The 16,026-nt window shown below is 53.3% G+C and overlaps 3 protein-coding genes across 3 annotated transcripts; 2 read left to right on the forward strand and 1 right to left on the reverse strand.

The window, feature by feature from the left end:
* Positions 1-426: 426 nt before the first annotated feature.
* On the reverse strand, positions 427-10,059 carry J4E85_000945 (uncharacterized protein; the record flags this gene model as incomplete). Its single annotated transcript, XM_051465234.1, has 2 exons — positions 427-3,253; positions 3,302-10,059. The coding sequence occupies 2 exons, from the start codon at positions 10,057-10,059 to the stop codon at positions 427-429; spliced, it is 9,585 nt and encodes a 3,194-aa protein (XP_051331755.1).
* A 729-nt stretch (positions 10,060-10,788) lies between these two features.
* Positions 10,789-11,403, forward strand: J4E85_000946 (uncharacterized protein; the record flags this gene model as incomplete). Its single annotated transcript, XM_051465235.1, has 1 exon — positions 10,789-11,403. The coding sequence occupies one exon, from the start codon at positions 10,789-10,791 to the stop codon at positions 11,401-11,403; it is 615 nt and encodes a 204-aa protein (XP_051331756.1).
* Positions 11,404-13,025: 1,622 nt separating this feature from the next.
* On the forward strand, positions 13,026-15,127 carry J4E85_000947 (uncharacterized protein; the record flags this gene model as incomplete). The annotated part of the gene is made up of 3 exons (XM_051465236.1): positions 13,026-13,138; positions 13,190-13,807; positions 13,912-15,127. 3 exons carry the CDS (start codon positions 13,026-13,028, stop codon positions 15,125-15,127), a joined length of 1,947 nt encoding a protein of 648 aa, XP_051331757.1.
* Between the last annotated feature and the right edge of the window lie 899 nt (positions 15,128-16,026).

Here is a 16,026-nt window from a genome sequence, read left to right on the forward strand (position 1 = left end):
CGCGCGACGCCAGTCTGACGTCATGCATGCTTTTCATCATCGCCGGCCATGCTTCGGCATCGCAATCGTGATCCTTGTCTCGTAGTGGATCGCAACGGTGCCGCGACCCGTAAATAACGCGAAGGAGCTGTCACCATGAGACAAAATGTGCCGTTGCGCGGTGGGGCTTTCACGCGCCATGCTATCAGTTCGATCATAATTCGGCCCAGCCTCGCTTTAGTCCGGCCATACTGACAAGTCAATAAGATACGATGACGCACGATCATGTTGTTCCATTGCTCTAAGAGAAGAACTGTCTGATTGATAGAAAGAGTATACATTATAGGAGTCCAATCGAAACCGCAAACTCATACCAAAACCACGCTATGCCATGTACTCATAAACCTCATTATACCTCCCCATCTGCTCCCTGATTCCCCATCTCAATCAACCCTTCGCGTTCCACCGGTCATTATAAGCATTAACACCCACAGCAACCTGTCGGTAGAACCAATTCCTACTCTCCTCATCACTAACCGGGATGAAAGGCCCATTCGTGCCTCCCTTGAGCGTGATACCCAAGCCAGTCCTCTCCTTGCTGATGGTCTGAACGTCCTTGAGCGGTACATCCCATTCAGTCTGTAGCTTCTTCGTGCGCACCATCATAAGGCCGTTATATGTGAGCATAACGAGCATCTCCTTGTTTTGCAACTCAAGATGCGCAATGTAGTCTTCGTTGAAGTACTTGCCGTTATCAAGTGTCTTCAGCCAGAACTGACCGAGCGCTTCGCGTTGAGAGTAGGGGCGCACGATGCCGTCTGTACCGATGAAGCGCGTGAGGCGTACACGGTCGAGGCCTTCTTGGTCGAAGACGGTGGTTGTGTTGCGCACACCTTCTGCCATGTTGGAGGCAAGATCAAAGGCTCCGATGGCCGCCTTGGTAGGTACACCCAGCAGTCCTTTGCCGACTCCCTTGACGAAGCCAAGAGCACCTTCCTTCTCAGCTCCTTGGATGGGGTGACGGGCGAGACCACCAAGGCCACTGGCGAGACTGCTAGCGAAGGCATTACCACCGGATGTGATACCGTAGAGTGCGTGCTTGGGCCTGTTGCGAGACCGCGACATACGACGCTGGTCCTGGAACTCTTTGTCCAAGGTGGCCGCAGAGAGACCCTTTGACATACTGCCAGTGAACTTGGCCATACTGTCTGAGAATCCGAACACGGACTTCTTGACGAAACTTGACGCACCCTTTGCGATGCCGATACCAAGGTCTTCAGGACGATCCGATTTGACGAGACCCTGGTACGGCTCGTAGAAGATGTCTGCAACACCAGAGCTGATGTTGTTGAACAGTCCGACTGGGTTACCGAGGAAGTCAGCGGATCCGATGATGACGTGCACTTGTCGCAGCGACTCCTGCACGTAATGGTTCTTGATGTTGTTGATCAACGCAGTTGTCGAAATGCGAGCGTTCTCCAGCATCAAAGAGTTGTATCGTACTGGTGCATCGTTGACGTTACCGATTGACATTGTGAGAACGTTAACGGCGAACATGAACGGGTTGGAAGTGCTCATGGTGTCTTCAGCGTTGATACGCTCTGTTCGGACAAAGGACAGATCGATCTGCATAGGCTGCAGATGGAGGAGCTCGAAGTAGACGTCCTGGCCAGACTGCTCCTGCTTCGGCTCGGGTATGCTGAGATTGTCGTCCCATAGCTTGCCCTGCTTCTCTTCAGACCAAGAAGCGCCAGGGATGTTCGCGAAATCGATCATGGCGAAGATGAAGTCCTCGTCAATTTCGATCGTCATCTGCTGGAGCAGGAATGTGAAGTACTTGATGTACAGCACACCATACGAATCGTCCTTGACCTTGGTGATGGTTGTCTGGAAGATAGGATGCGCCTCCATCTCCTTGCCCGTTTTCGGAACAACACTGGGGTAGAAGATAATCGGGAAGATGCCGCCGTAGAGTTGGTTGTCGACTTGAATCCACTTGACTTGCATGTTGACCATCTGGTAGAGGGGCGAGTCGGAGTATTTCATCTCGATGTCGCGTAGTGTGACGTACACCAGCTCCTTCAGGTGGCGGTTGACGAGTGATATGCCGATACCAGCAAGGCGTATCTGGGCCTTAAAAGTGACATCTGTATCCATATCCTTCACCTCGAAGCCGGTCGCCGTCGAGGATGAGCCAGCAGACTTCTGCTTGTACATACTCTTAGATGGCTTGTAGTTCGATACTTCGAGAGTCTGCGTGGGACCCTTTGCGACGACGTTCAGATCGATGACTTTCATGCCACCGCGTTCTTGGCCAGGCGGTATCTTGAATGGAATGAGCGGACCAATCTCGGCAAGCTTGACGTGTCGCTCTCGGCCATTGGCGCTGATAACAATCTCCTTGTTCTTCGCAGCCGGGAAATCCCACGCATATGGCATGATGCTCCTAGGAGGCAAGCGGTACCTGATCGGTCGGAAACCGGAACCGCGGTCATCCTCGTCCTCATCCAGGTTGGGGTTAGCTTGCCAGTACAGGAACTCTTGGTCGCTCATATTCTTGAATGAGAACGGCCAATGCTTGTTCTCAACGCTGACATGGCAGAAGATCGTTGCTGCCTCCATCAAAATGTCGACACGAACAAGCTTCTGGCGCTGTCCAGCCTTCGAAAGTTTGACGTGGACGTTGCCGACGTTGGAGATGTTGAAGGGAGAAGACCACTGGTTGTTAACACCGGGGTAGCAGAGGGACAATTGTGGTGCTCCGCCTTGTCGCAGCCAACGGAGAGGGAACAGCTCGCCGTCCTTCACTGTCATCCAATCAGACTGACCAGGTTCTCGGATGAGTAGCTCCTCCTTCATCTTGTTGTTGACGATGAAGCGCGGTGCGATGGAAACGGTCTTGGTCAAGTTGTACTTGCCTTCGCCCTCTGAGACGGAGACACCCAAGTGCATGTCAGAGCGTGCCGCTTTTGAGGGCAAGGCTACCGTGTATGTGCTACCGATCGCATCGAAACTCTGAGGCTTGCTCCAGTTTGACTCACCAACCCTGATGAGAGCACGGTTCTTCTTGTTCTCTGTCGGGTAAGAGAACATGAAGGGCAAGGCCTTGCCAGCATCGTTCTGGTTGTCTGTTACGACACCTTGTCCAGCAGCAGCTCTGGCTTGGCCCATGAGCTGCTGAGCTCGAACATCAAGCTGAAGACCGGTACGGTTGAGGACGATGTAAGGGCTGTAGATCGCAACCTTGAAAGCGCCGCCACCGTCGGGGAAGTTGCTGAAAACTGTTAGACCTTGTAACTGAATCTTAATGTAATGTACTTACAAGAAATGCATGTTCAGGTGCAGAGTAGTGTCGTTGTTGTCCTTGACCTCCAGCACCTTCTCTCTCCGGAAACTCTCGCGATCGGTCGAGTTGATGATGCCAAATTTGCTGGGCTTGAAAGGTCCATCCTGCATCTCAACACTGATGAGGAGAAGATGCGACAGTTCCACTACATGAACTGGGCTGATACCACCCTTTCTAAGGAAGTTCGTCCAGTCCTTCTTCGTGTTACTGTCGTAGATCCTATATTTGAAGTCGTATGGAAGAAGGTTGTGCACTTCGACGGGTGCCTGGAGGCGTAGTCGCATGTACGGGTAAACGCCAGTCAGAGGGTCTTTCTTGTCGTAGGCCGCATGGAGTTGGAAGTAGAACGGCGGCGATTGGTCATCTTGCTCGCCACGGCAAGTGATCGTCCTCGTGGGTCGCTTGAGCAAGTCCTTCCAGAACAAGCGCTCGTTAGACCAAGCATAGCCGAAGCCTTGATCGGGACGGATGACGATAGAGTGCATGAAGCAAGCGCCGACCGGTGCTGGTCTGGCATCTCCGGGAGCGATCTTGTCGATCTTGAGAAGATGGCCGTCTTCTGGGCTGTACATGCCAAGCTCGATCGGAATCTGGGTGTTGTTCTCTACCAACATTGGGGAACGAATGGTAATGTTCTTGATGTTGTCGGCGCCAAGCTTCACCTCGATCAATAGACGATGTTGGATGCGGTCTTGCTTCGGTTTGAGGTTGTACAGGAACTCGCCTTCTCGGTGAACAGGTACACGTGTAAGAGTATCGAAGCCACTGCCCTGCAGCTTGATACCAAGCATGCCGGTTGCGCCATCCGTGGAGAGTGACTCTCTGGTCGACATGGGGTCCTCGAATCGCCAAGGCTGCTCTTCTCCATCTTCAAGCTTAGCCGCAAAGCCTTCTTGCTCCTTGCCCTCAGCCCAGACATCGAGGCTGAAACCTGTGTAGTTGCGTACACGGTACGGAGCGTCGCTACCCCGAGGCTTAGACAAGATGTCATCTTCGCTGGTGAGGAAGTCGAACGATTTAGATCCCAGTGCAATCGTCGCGGCTGTCACCGTGAGCTCCATAGCTTTGCGCGAGTAGATATCGACGGCGAGTTTGTCGGGATTCTGATCCTTGGACATGTGGAAGCCAACGGCCCAAGGCTCAATGAGCGGCTCCCACGCAGACTTGGAGAAGTTGTAGACGTTGACTAGGGTGTCAAGCGAGGTATCGGCGACCATCGCTCCCGACCAGTCTCTTACGTCGACACCAAACTTCTTCACGCGCCAGTCGAGCATGGGCATTTCATGGACATCGCCAATAAGGACAACGCGTATGCCTTCAACGCTGATGTGAAGTTCCTCCCGCTTGAGCACAGCAGAGGATGGGGGTACCTGCTGCTTCCCGACCTGTTGACTAGATCGTCTGGTGGTCGCGAGAGACTTGGTCCGAGGCTTGTTGGACACGGCTTTGCCTGCATGTGAAGTCCCCTTCTTTGATGGTGTACCCGTCTTGAGTTGCTTGGCTTCTGCCGATGGCATACTCTTCTCAGCTGGGGCTGCCATTGCTGATGCCCTGTTGACAATCTGCATAGCAAGCAGAATGTCACGGAGCGACAATCGAAGTACGAGAGGTTCAATGTCGACGGTAATGCTCATCATCGAAGACTTTGCGCCTTGGTTTCTGATGTCGAGCGCGGTTTGGATGCTGAAGTCGTCAAGGATGCGCATTCGGTTGGTCTCGAAGCGATCCATGCGGCATAGGAACATGCCAACTTTGTCGACCTGCAGCGTCATTGCTTGTTGCTTGGATATAAGCACTTGCTTTGTACCAAGGACGATGGCTTCTGAGCTGGCCATGGCTGGGTTGGCAATGAGCACAACCTGGGCATCTACCAAGTTGACACGGAATGACATGTTCATACCACCATCAGTAGGCTCTTTCGCAGGCTCTGGAAGTTCTAATGACCGAGAGCCATCTGGTGACATGATATCGTCATCGCTATCAGTCTCCTCTTGCTCGGCCACCTCCTCGATAGCCAAAGGCTCATCGGTAGCAAGACCTGCGTTTGCAAAGGCCTGCAGAGCAAAGAGATAATCGAGAGCCAGGATGATTCTTGGACTGTCAATAGTAAGAAGCGCAATCATGCTCTTCTCTTTTCCGCCCGAAATGGAAACACTGGCCATGAATTGCTGCTTGACATCGTTGTTGATGAGCGACATGATCTTGCGGAACTTGTTGGTTCCTTGCGTACGGCTGTCTCGGATCGTGAAAGATTGGACGACCAGCTCGGCCTCCATTGCACCATCACTGATCATGCGGACCTTGACGTTCGTGTCGTTGAGGGAGAACTTCGAGAGACTAGCGGCCTCAACATCGCCTACAGGCTGAGCATCCTCGGATTTGACAAGCTCCAATCCGATAGTGCCGACCTTGAAGACAAAGTCCAGCTTCGTCCACTTGTCGCCGTCAGATTGCAGCTCAGGTCCTTGCGACGACACAGCGTTCTTGGAGGACTCTTCTTCTGTGTTATCCTTGTTCGTGAGTCGTCGCGCAGGCTCCGTTGTCTCGCGAGGTAGCTCGGCCTGCATATCTTGATCTATGGCGTCAGACTCCGTGGCAAACGCTGCGGGTATGGAGCGAGACAGTTCCAGTGCAAATTTCATTTGTTCCGGTGTGAGCATCAGGTTGATGTCCGACATCGAACCATCGATCTCAAGGTCCGGCCGCTTCTGTCCAGCCTTGTGCTCGACCATCGTGATGTTGAAATCAAGATCAACCTTGTCAATCAGCTGCAGTTCCTCGGAGCGGTCCTCATCGTAGTGCAGCTTCGACGTGAGCTTGATGTTTCTGATACCAGCTGAAAGCTTATTCGCGGTCTCAGCACCCTTGGAATCGTCAAGAGGAACAAAGCTGTTCTTGGCGTAGATCTCTCCTAGGTTTGCAGTGAGAGTATCGCGATCTGGTTTGTCGGACACCACCATACGTGGGAAGACGACGATAGGCGTACTGATGGTGATATCGAAGTGGAACTTGGTCGCTCGTTGCTGAATTTGTGTCGCCTGGTTTGCAGCGGCCTGGCGAGCGGCATTGAAGATGGCTTGCATCTTACCGAACTTGACAGCAAACTCCATGATCTTGCGGAATGGCTCTGTGAGGAAGTTGATCTTGATAGAGCCCGTCTTGAGCGTGACCGCCATGTCGTATCCAGGGTAGCTCTCCGCATCCGCGTCGAAGGTCTCGTAACTGAAGTCGGCCAGGTTCTTGCCCTCAATAGTCACGAGTTGACGGAGAGACGACTCTTCAGAGACACCCTGGTTAATATCGTCAATGAGCGACAGATTTCCAAGTCGTCCACCGATGCGCATCGTCTTGCCACTGAGGAAGATGCCGACATCTCCAGAGTTCAAACTCAGCGTAGCTAGCCGTATTCCGTCGTTGTTCAAGACAACTGCAATACGCTTCATCTCTGCTCGGATGCGTATCTTGTCGGGCTCTGCCTGAGTTTGGACAGCAACGGCTTGTTCCGCCTCCTTATCCGTTATCTGGTTTTGTTGGTTTTGCGGCTGGCCTGGATTGGTGAATGTATCGAGGACGAAGTCCAGTAACGTGAGCAACGTCCGCCTGGTTACGATCAAGTTGATTGTCGAGACAGCCACATCCAAGTTGGTCGCGATGCCCTCATACTTCGTTTGGAACTCCGGAGACTCCTTGTTGACCTTGACGAACTTGAGCGTGAAGAGATCCTTCTGTTCGTCTGCAGAGACATCTTCGGACGAGATGATGTTCTTGAACTCAGGAATGGTAGACTCTTCGACGTGATCCTCCACAGCCAAGCTCTTGAGACGAACATCCGCAGCCATCTCGAAAGCCTCTTGGTAGAAGTCAAGATCGAAGCTTTCAGCGATGAGCTCAACCAGCAGTTGATCAGATTTTCTGCCCTCCGGATCAGCTCTGTACAGCGAACCCTTGAGCTTGTCGACAGTGAACTTGAATTCGAAGTTGCGTTGATGTAGATGTGCCTCTTTCTTCTCATCTCGCTTCTCTGGGGCATCTGCAAACTTCTCGTCTGTATCGTTGTGACCTTCTTCCTCCATCACGAGCTCATGCTCTTGTGCAGCAAATGCGAATGATTTTGAGCGCGTCCGCCCGAGAGGGTCCGAATCAGCCTTGGCATCGCTTGTGGGCTTGAGGTTGGACGGACCCTTCGCGCCCTCAATCACTGGCTTCTTGGGTCCGTCGTTGTCAAACTTGGGTATGGCAACATCGATCAGCTTCATTAGGTTCTTGTACTTGGAGTCCGATACTGAAGCGTGGAGCACCGGCAGGTTTCCAGACACACGGAACTTGGTCAGATCTGACGCCTTGGGGACGATGCATATCTCAATCTTGAAGTCCATGTTGATCCGGTCAACGATATGGTAGTTCTTCAAGCTGGAGTCTTGTTCGAGCTGCGCGCGAGTCTCTTCGATGGATGGTCCAATGAGCACTTGTGTCGAGTGGAGCGCTAGGTTGAACTTGTCGTACATGAGCTTTTCCAGCTTTCGGAAATCCTCGTCGGTGTACTGCTGCTTTTGCTTCGATTGTATATCGCGAAGGGTGTCCTTGTCGACAAGTTCGCTCGTCACGCTCACATGACCGGCATCAACGATGAGGCAATTACTTGACTTCTTCGTGACAGAGTCTGGCACGATGATAAGCGGGGCTTGTAGGTCAAGCTGCGCGTTGATGGTCTTGTGTTCGGTTAGGGCGAACTCCAGTCCTGCGCGTGTCTGTTGGCGGATGCCCTCGACCGTCGCTCCAGCAGTCTCCATGAGCGCGCCAATAGACTCCATGTGTCGCTCTGGAGGTTTGAAGAATTTGGCCACCTCAACGACGAACCTAGGGTTGTAGACGAACTCCATCCCCTTCAACTTCATCGTCAAGTTTGTATCGGCCGCTCCGTCGAGTGGGTTGTTCTCAAACGTGAGGAAGAAGAATGGGTCTTCTTTCTCGTCACCGTCCTCGTCGTCATCATCGTCCTTGGGTGATTCGTCATCATTGAGCTCTTCGATGCGCTTGTCGTCCGGCACAGGCGGTGCATCCTTGACTGTGATAATTTGAGGGAAAAGGCTGCCTTCTGTGGTACCGTCGTAGAGGCGCATGCCTTCAAGCGCGACCTTGACGAACATGGAATCTGTACGTTGCAGGAATTGAGTGCTGAACGAGTCAAAGAGAAGCCGGAGTATCTCATTCGATTTGCCATGGGGATCGCGCTTGAGTGTGAAGCTGCCTGTCCTCAGGCTCATATTGACCTCCAGCTTGACGTATTCGCGAGGCATGTCCACAGACTCGGTGATGGCTTTCTTCTCGTCCCAATCGATAGCGTCGTACAACTCTTTTCTTTGCTGTTCGCTCATCTGAGTGTTCTCGTCCTCGTGGGATTCTTCCTGTTTACTTCCCCACACCCAAGAAGTCCATGTTTGCTTGGGCGGTGGTTTCTTGACACCGACGTTCTCCTTGCGCAGCTGGTTGCGAGCAAGCGAGCGCCAGAAACGGAGGTCCTCGTACGTAAGCTTTCGCTCGAGCTTATCGAGATCTTCAGCTTCCGTAGCATCAAGCTTCTCCTCGCGCTTCTTCTTCTTGAAGAGCTCAATGTACCGTATGCGGTCGTCGCGGCGCTCTTTGAAGTAATCCCAGCTCCATTGCCGGTTCCTTTCGTGAATCTTGTCGAGAACAGCCTGGCCAGCAAAGCGAAGCCAGCCAGCAGGATCCTCCTTAGGTGATGACTTGGGCTGCAGCCTCTTGTACTCTTGATGGCGGATGAAGTAGTGGAACAGGTCGACCAGCATGAGCGCGTCGCGATATTGATCCTCGTCGATGATGAAACCAAGCTCGTCGAAGAGGAGTCGAGCCTTCATCTTTGCGACGTCCATTTTGCCGGTCTTGTCCATCTCTATACCAGCGCGACCGCTGATGGGCTTGAGAATGAACTGATGATCACCCAAGTCTGGGTTATCGCCTCGTGCAATCATGCCCTTTGCACGCTCAATGAAATCGGCTCGGTCGATTTGCTGCTCATCGCTGCTCTGGCTGCCCTTTCCAGTTCCAATGAGCTTCGCATCCGTATCCCAGTATACTGCTAACGAGCCAAGTGTGGCTAGCTTGTGTGTCGAGGTGGATGTGCCTTGGATGAAGGTCGGCTTCCAGTTCTCGTCGGTGCTGATAGCACTGAAGTCTGCGAGAGTGACACCAAGAGCGAATGGGTGTCCGGGGTCGGCGATGGAATCTTCGTATCGAATGTGGATGTTCTTGACTGTGATCTGGACATTGTCGACGATGGCAGTGATCAAGCTCGCAGTGAAACTCTGATTCTTCTGCTGCTCTTCCGCGCTCATGCCTTCTGTATTCCGCTCCTTCAGCAGCTCTGCGCTGTCGAGCTTCTCCATCTTGACGGCGTGCGCACGCTTGTCCTCCTCTTCAGCGTCGTAGTCTGCATCTTCCTTGGGCGCTGCCAGCAGGAAAACGTCCTCAATGTTGACCTTTAGCGGCTTCCCTCGTAGATTTGACCAGGGTATGGATAGTGTGAGTGAGCCAAGGTGTCCTTCGACAACGTTCAGCGGTAGGCGTAGTTGATCTAGGGCTTCGCGACGGAGCTCGAGGTCCCGCAACTTAACATCGCCAGACCAGATTCCAACGTTTAACTGCTTTGGATCGAAGTTCTGGACATACATGCCCAAGAACCGATTCAGCAGAGTTGACACGAGTCCCTCAAGCATAGTGGCGGTGGGGGACCGTTACCCAGGCCGGGCGAAGGGGGTAGGTAGGTAGGTAGGCGGGGTATAGGGTGTGTCGGAGGCGGAGGGGTATCGTTATGTCGTAGGGCTGCGTGGAGTCATAGGGAACGGCCGTCAATGCGTGGATGCCACGTTCGGGGCGGTTGTAGGTGGTAAACACAAGGTGGGGCGGATACGGCACAGGTTGGGTGCTGTGCTGCGTTGAGTATTACCGAGACGTCGATCGCTAACAGGCCGTAGGGAGTGTCGAGAATAGAATACACACGCAAAGGCGACACGTCGTGTAGGCACAACCGAGGAATTAGACGACGCACAAGACGCGTAAAGGTGGAGTTGTAGGGATCTCCAAGGCAGCTGCAAGTGCGATGCATGACGTAGCGTATAGGCTTCCCGCTCACGTGTGCGGGCCGTCTCATGTCTGATTCGCTGGAAGTGCCAATTGCCCTTGGGGATTTCTTGAATTTCTGCCCAAGTCTCAAGCCCCGCGGATTGCACCCAGAGCCTAGACGTCTGAACATTTGAGCTACAACATACTAGCCTCGACCAATTGCATTATTGCTCGTCGCAGCACATCGATTAAACGTTTGCCGGGATTTCGACGCGCGACAACCGATACCATCGGCTGCTGCAGTTTGTATTGCGAGTCTTCCGAATAGCGCGTCTCTCGCATACCTACCACGCCGGTTCCCTTACGCACGCGCATACCTCACAATGACCTGGTGGCCTTTCTCAAGCTCAGGCGCAGATGCCTCTGCAAAGCAACAACCACAAACCATATCGACTACAGCAGCACCAGTGCAAAAGCCCAGCGATGCGCCTACATCAACAATAGACACACCTCCACACCAACAACCTGACTCCGCACCCCACGACCCCGACTTCTACGCCGCCCACCCACACCTCGCACCGCCATCCTTCTCCACAAACACGCCTTCATCCTCCCCCTCAAATCCTCAAACCTCCTCCAACAATGCCGAAACTCCCGAAGAATACGACCCCACCCTCCCTCGCTCAATGTCCTGCCGCGCCGCTTTCGACAGCGCCTTCTACTGCTCCTCACTAGGCGGCCACTTCAACGACCTATACCGCTACGGCCAGCTGCGCAGCTGTTCCGACCACTGGAACGACTTCTGGTTCTGCATGCGCACCAAGAACAGTTATAGTGGGCAAGACGTTAAAGAGAGGATGATTCAGGATCGGTATCGCGAGAAGGAGGAGAAGCTCAAGAGTGGGCCGAATAGTGAGAATATATGGAGGAAGAGGGGGCCCGGGGAGGAGGTTAAGAACGCGTTTAGTAGGGCGGCGGAGGATTTGGAGGGACAATGAGCAGAAGGTGAGGGAAGACGCATGTACGATAAGGTGTGTGATATATCAGCCTACAGAGCATGTAATTGTACAAAAGCGCGGTTGGACGGAGTAGATCCTGACGATGACATTGGGCGCAAGTCCCCAGATGACCAAATGCTCGAGCACATCGTATACGCCAGGCATGTGGTTTGATTATGCGACCAGCCTCTGCAAGATCAGTGAACACCTCCTGGGCCCCAGATCCCGTAGCATATGATATGGGAAAACACGATGTATTCTGCAGCGGAATCACTTTCCCTTGCTTGTAAGGCACAGCGAGCGAAAGATTAGTAGTGCTGTTGTTACTACCAACGCGCCCAACGGGGTCTTTCAACCAAAGAATATGGAGCACTCCAACGCATCAGTAATATTCCCCAGCATCCGCAAACTCTAGCACGTTGAGTTTGGATCATGGGCCGAGAAGCGTCACTATTGCGCATTCTGCGCGTCAATAGCCACGATACTGCTGAGATCAGAATGCCGTAGACAGCATGGATGAAGTAGCAGCACCAGGATAGCATAACTAGGAAGATGCTTGACTTCGCTGAATCACTCACTAATCAACCACCCGCTACAGTGATCTGTAGTGTTTCTTAGAACACATTCCACAATGCAAAACATGGCGTATACACCCGCAATCATGGTATTTTTCGAGTGTCAGGAACCACAGCCTGCTCCATATGTTCAAAGCGCATCTCATTCAAGGGAAAATCTAGACACTCTGGAAGCTACATTGACCTCTAGTCATCTAAGTTGCACACTTTCATCTTGACGTAGGCTGCAGACCCGGTCAGCGACTCCTTGTATGAGGAGATTGCGCGTCTCCAATACCCTGGCAACACGTGAATGCCGCGAGTACATCGAAGCTCCCTTTGTCTAGGCCGCGAACAAAGCATATGCGTGGCAAGGTACAAGCCAGAACAACAAGCCTGTTGGTACGTGTTGTGTGCGATCAAACAGGACGCTGGCCGTATTGGTAGGCAAACGCCGCCGCGGTGACTTCACTCGATCGCGGCGGTTGAAAAAATCCTGGACATCTGGAAGCTACTTGAAGCTACCCGTCGTTGCTATGGGCGGAATGACATATGGGCCCGCTCATGGCGGGGCAGCTCGCTTATGTCACCCGTTTGAGGCTTTGGTGGGGTGAGGCCTCCGTCATAGCAAGGCGGCGGCCAGCGCCCTCTGCGGCGGCGACAGAAGATGCACGAAGATTCATAGTCCGCGAGCAGAAGGCGTTGGGCGCAATACCGCGGCCGTGCAATCAGCCGCGAGTGGAGCCAGGATGACAAGAATTAGGCATTTGCCCCCGGAAAGCGTGCCAGGCAGCTGTTTCTAGTGGGTCGCAGAGCTTGCGCGAGCTTGCGGGAAGGTTCTGGTTGGTTGCTTGGCGCGTCGAAGGCGCTGGAATTCTGTAGAAACACCACGCTGCCAGGCGATACAAAAACTTCGTCTGCCCGCGCCTTGGGACTGTTTCTCTTTCCACTACACAACACAAACCACACTACACCGCGAAAGCCTCACCTTTATAAGTCACCGACTTGTGAGCATACCACTACTTTTTCTTCCCTTTTGATACCCCACTACACACACATATCGACATCATGGCACCCGCGATTGGTATCGATCTTGGTACTACCTACTCGTGCGTAGGTATCTTCCGAGATGACCGCATTGAGATTATCGCCAACGACCAGGGTAACCGGACAACACCTTCGTAAGTCACCACTTCTTGCCTACAGTCGCGACCACTACTAACATGTCCAAGGTTCGTTGCCTTCACCGACACCGAGCGTCTCATTGGTGACTCCGCAAAGAACCAAGTCGCCATGAACCCTATCAACACCGTCTTCGACGCCAAGCGCCTCATCGGCCGCAAGTTCGCCGACGCTGAGGTCCAGGCCGACATGAAGCACTTCCCCTTCAAGGTCATCGACAAGGGCGGCAAGCCAGTCATCCAGGTCGAGTTCAAGGGCGAGGAGAAGACTTTCACACCCGAGGAGATCTCATCCATGGTCCTGGTCAAGATGAGGGAAACCGCTGAGTCCTACCTCGGTGGCACCGTCAACAACGCTGTCGTCACTGTCCCCGCATACTTCAACGACTCGCAACGTCAGGCCACCAAGGATGCTGGTCTCATCGCCGGCCTCAACGTCCTCCGTATCATCAACGAGCCCACCGCCGCTGCCATCGCCTACGGTCTTGACAAGAAGACCGAGGGTGAGCGCAACGTCCTCATCTTCGACTTGGGTGGTGGTACCTTCGATGTCTCCCTCTTGACCATTGAGGAGGGTATCTTCGAGGTCAAGTCCACTGCCGGAGACACCCACTTGGGTGGTGAGGACTTCGACAACCGTCTGGTCAACCACTTCACCAACGAGTTCAAGTAAGTACAAAGTCCACCCTGGCGCCTACATCGTCTTCGTCAACAACACATTGTTCACGGAGACTGCTTTGTATCCATGAACATATGCTAACTATGTAACCTAGGCGTAAACACAAGAAGGACTTGACCTCCAACGCTCGTGCTCTCCGCCGTCTCCGAACTGCCTGCGAGCGGGCTAAGCGCACTCTGTCCTCGTCCGCACAGACCTCCATCGAAATCGACTCCCTGTACGAGGGTATCGACTTCTACACCAGCATCACCCGTGCCCGTTTCGAAGAGCTCTGCCAGGACCTCTTCCGCTCCACCATGGAGCCCGTCGAGCGTGTCCTCCGCGATGCTAAGATCGACAAGTCCTCCGTCCACGAGATCGTCTTGGTCGGTGGATCCACCCGTATCCCCAAGGTCCAGAAGATGGTCTCCGACTTCTTCAACGGCAAGGAGCCCAACAAGTCCATCAACCCCGACGAGGCTGTCGCCTACGGTGCCGCCGTCCAGGCCGCTATCCTGTCTGGTGACACATCCTCCAAGTCGACCTCCGAGATCCTGCTTCTCGACGTCGCGCCGCTCTCCATCGGTATCGAGACTGCTGGTGGTGTCATGACTGCTCTCATCAAGCGCAACACCACTATCCCCACCAAGAAGTCCGAGGTCTTCTCCACTTTCTCCGACAACCAGCCCGGTGTGCTTATCCAGGTCTACGAGGGTGAGCGTGCTCGCACCAAGGACAACAACCTTCTCGGAAAGTTCGAGCTCACTGGTATCCCACCTGCTCCCCGCGGTGTCCCCCAGATTGAGGTCACCTTCGACGTCGACGCCAACGGTATCATCAACGTCTCCGCCCTTGAGAAGGGTACCGGAAAGACCAACAAGATTGTCATCACCAACGACAAGGGCCGTCTGTCCAAGGAGGAGATCGAGCGCATGTTGGCCGAGGCCGAGAAGTACAAGGCTGAGGACGAGGCTGAGGCTGCCCGTATCTCTGCTAAGAACGCTCTCGAGTCCTACGCCTACTCGCTCCGCAACACCCTCAGCGACTCCAAGGTTGACGAGAAGCTCGATGCCGGCGACAAGCAGAAGCTCACCGCCGAGATCGACAAGACCGTCCAGTGGCTCGACGACAACCAGACCGCCACCAAGGACGAGTACGAGTCCCAGCAGAAGGAGCTTGAGGGTGTCGCCAACCCCATCATGATGAAGTTCTACGGAGCCGGTGGTGAGGGTGGCATGCCCGGCGGTATGCCCGGTGGCGGTATGCCCGGCGGCGGTGCCCCAGGTGGCGCTGGCGGCGACGACGGCCCCACTGTCGAGGAGGTCGACTAAGCGGATCGCTTCTTCTTGATGCAGTCTGTTCGTCTTCTTTCTCCTTGTGCATCTTCAAGCATAGACTTCTTCTTTCTTAGGTGGTAGTTCACGGCGTTTCAACGGCCAACATTGAGCCCATTTTCACGGATTTTTTACTGAATGCATCGGATGAATAACGATCAATGATTCGGAGGAAAAGTTGGGTGGTATAGCATGTACTCTAATAGTGGGATTTCCATATCCTGTGTAGAGAGAATTGAGAGAATACTTCAAATACTTTGGCTTGTGTTGCTTTGTGATGTTGAGGTGTTGATCTGAGATGCCTATGATGATCTGATTCTGGGGTGTTGGTGGTGGTGGTGTAGCCTTCATATGGGCGCACCTTGTTCCAAGAGAAGACAACGCCTACTTATGAAAGCTTGAATAATATATGACCCAGAGGTCTACATTCGCGTCAAGAGCTCGCTATCTTTCGATTTTATACCAATGTAGGCTGCAGGGTGTTGTTTCCTTGAACGTGGTGGACTCATACGGACGTCAATTAGTGCATACCTTCAGGGTACATACATCTCCACAAGGTCGCACTGTAACCATTCTGCCAGCGTATTCCACGGCAAGAACTTTAGCCCATCTCGAGATCTCATTCAGCATAGCTCATCATGAGCAACTGTGACATACGAGGTGGAATAAAGCTAAGAGGGCAAGTCATAACATATACTTTATAGAAGCACTACGAACAGAGAACTCCACCCAAGTCTATACTTGCAGACACATGCAAAGGGGATCAAACGAGACATATAAATAAGTACATATGCACCACCTCGATGCACCGCGAGCCCAAACGCCAGTCGTGGGTATATAGTGCGAGACCGTAACGCGAAACCTGATACACCTGATCCCTTTCCAAGGGATAGTCG

This window comes from Alternaria conjuncta (genome assembly GCF_024043145.1).
Source record: "Alternaria conjuncta strain BMP 0040 chromosome Unknown scaffold_1, whole genome shotgun sequence".
In the NCBI taxonomy this organism is placed as follows: Eukaryota; Fungi; Ascomycota; class Dothideomycetes; order Pleosporales; family Pleosporaceae; genus Alternaria; species Alternaria conjuncta.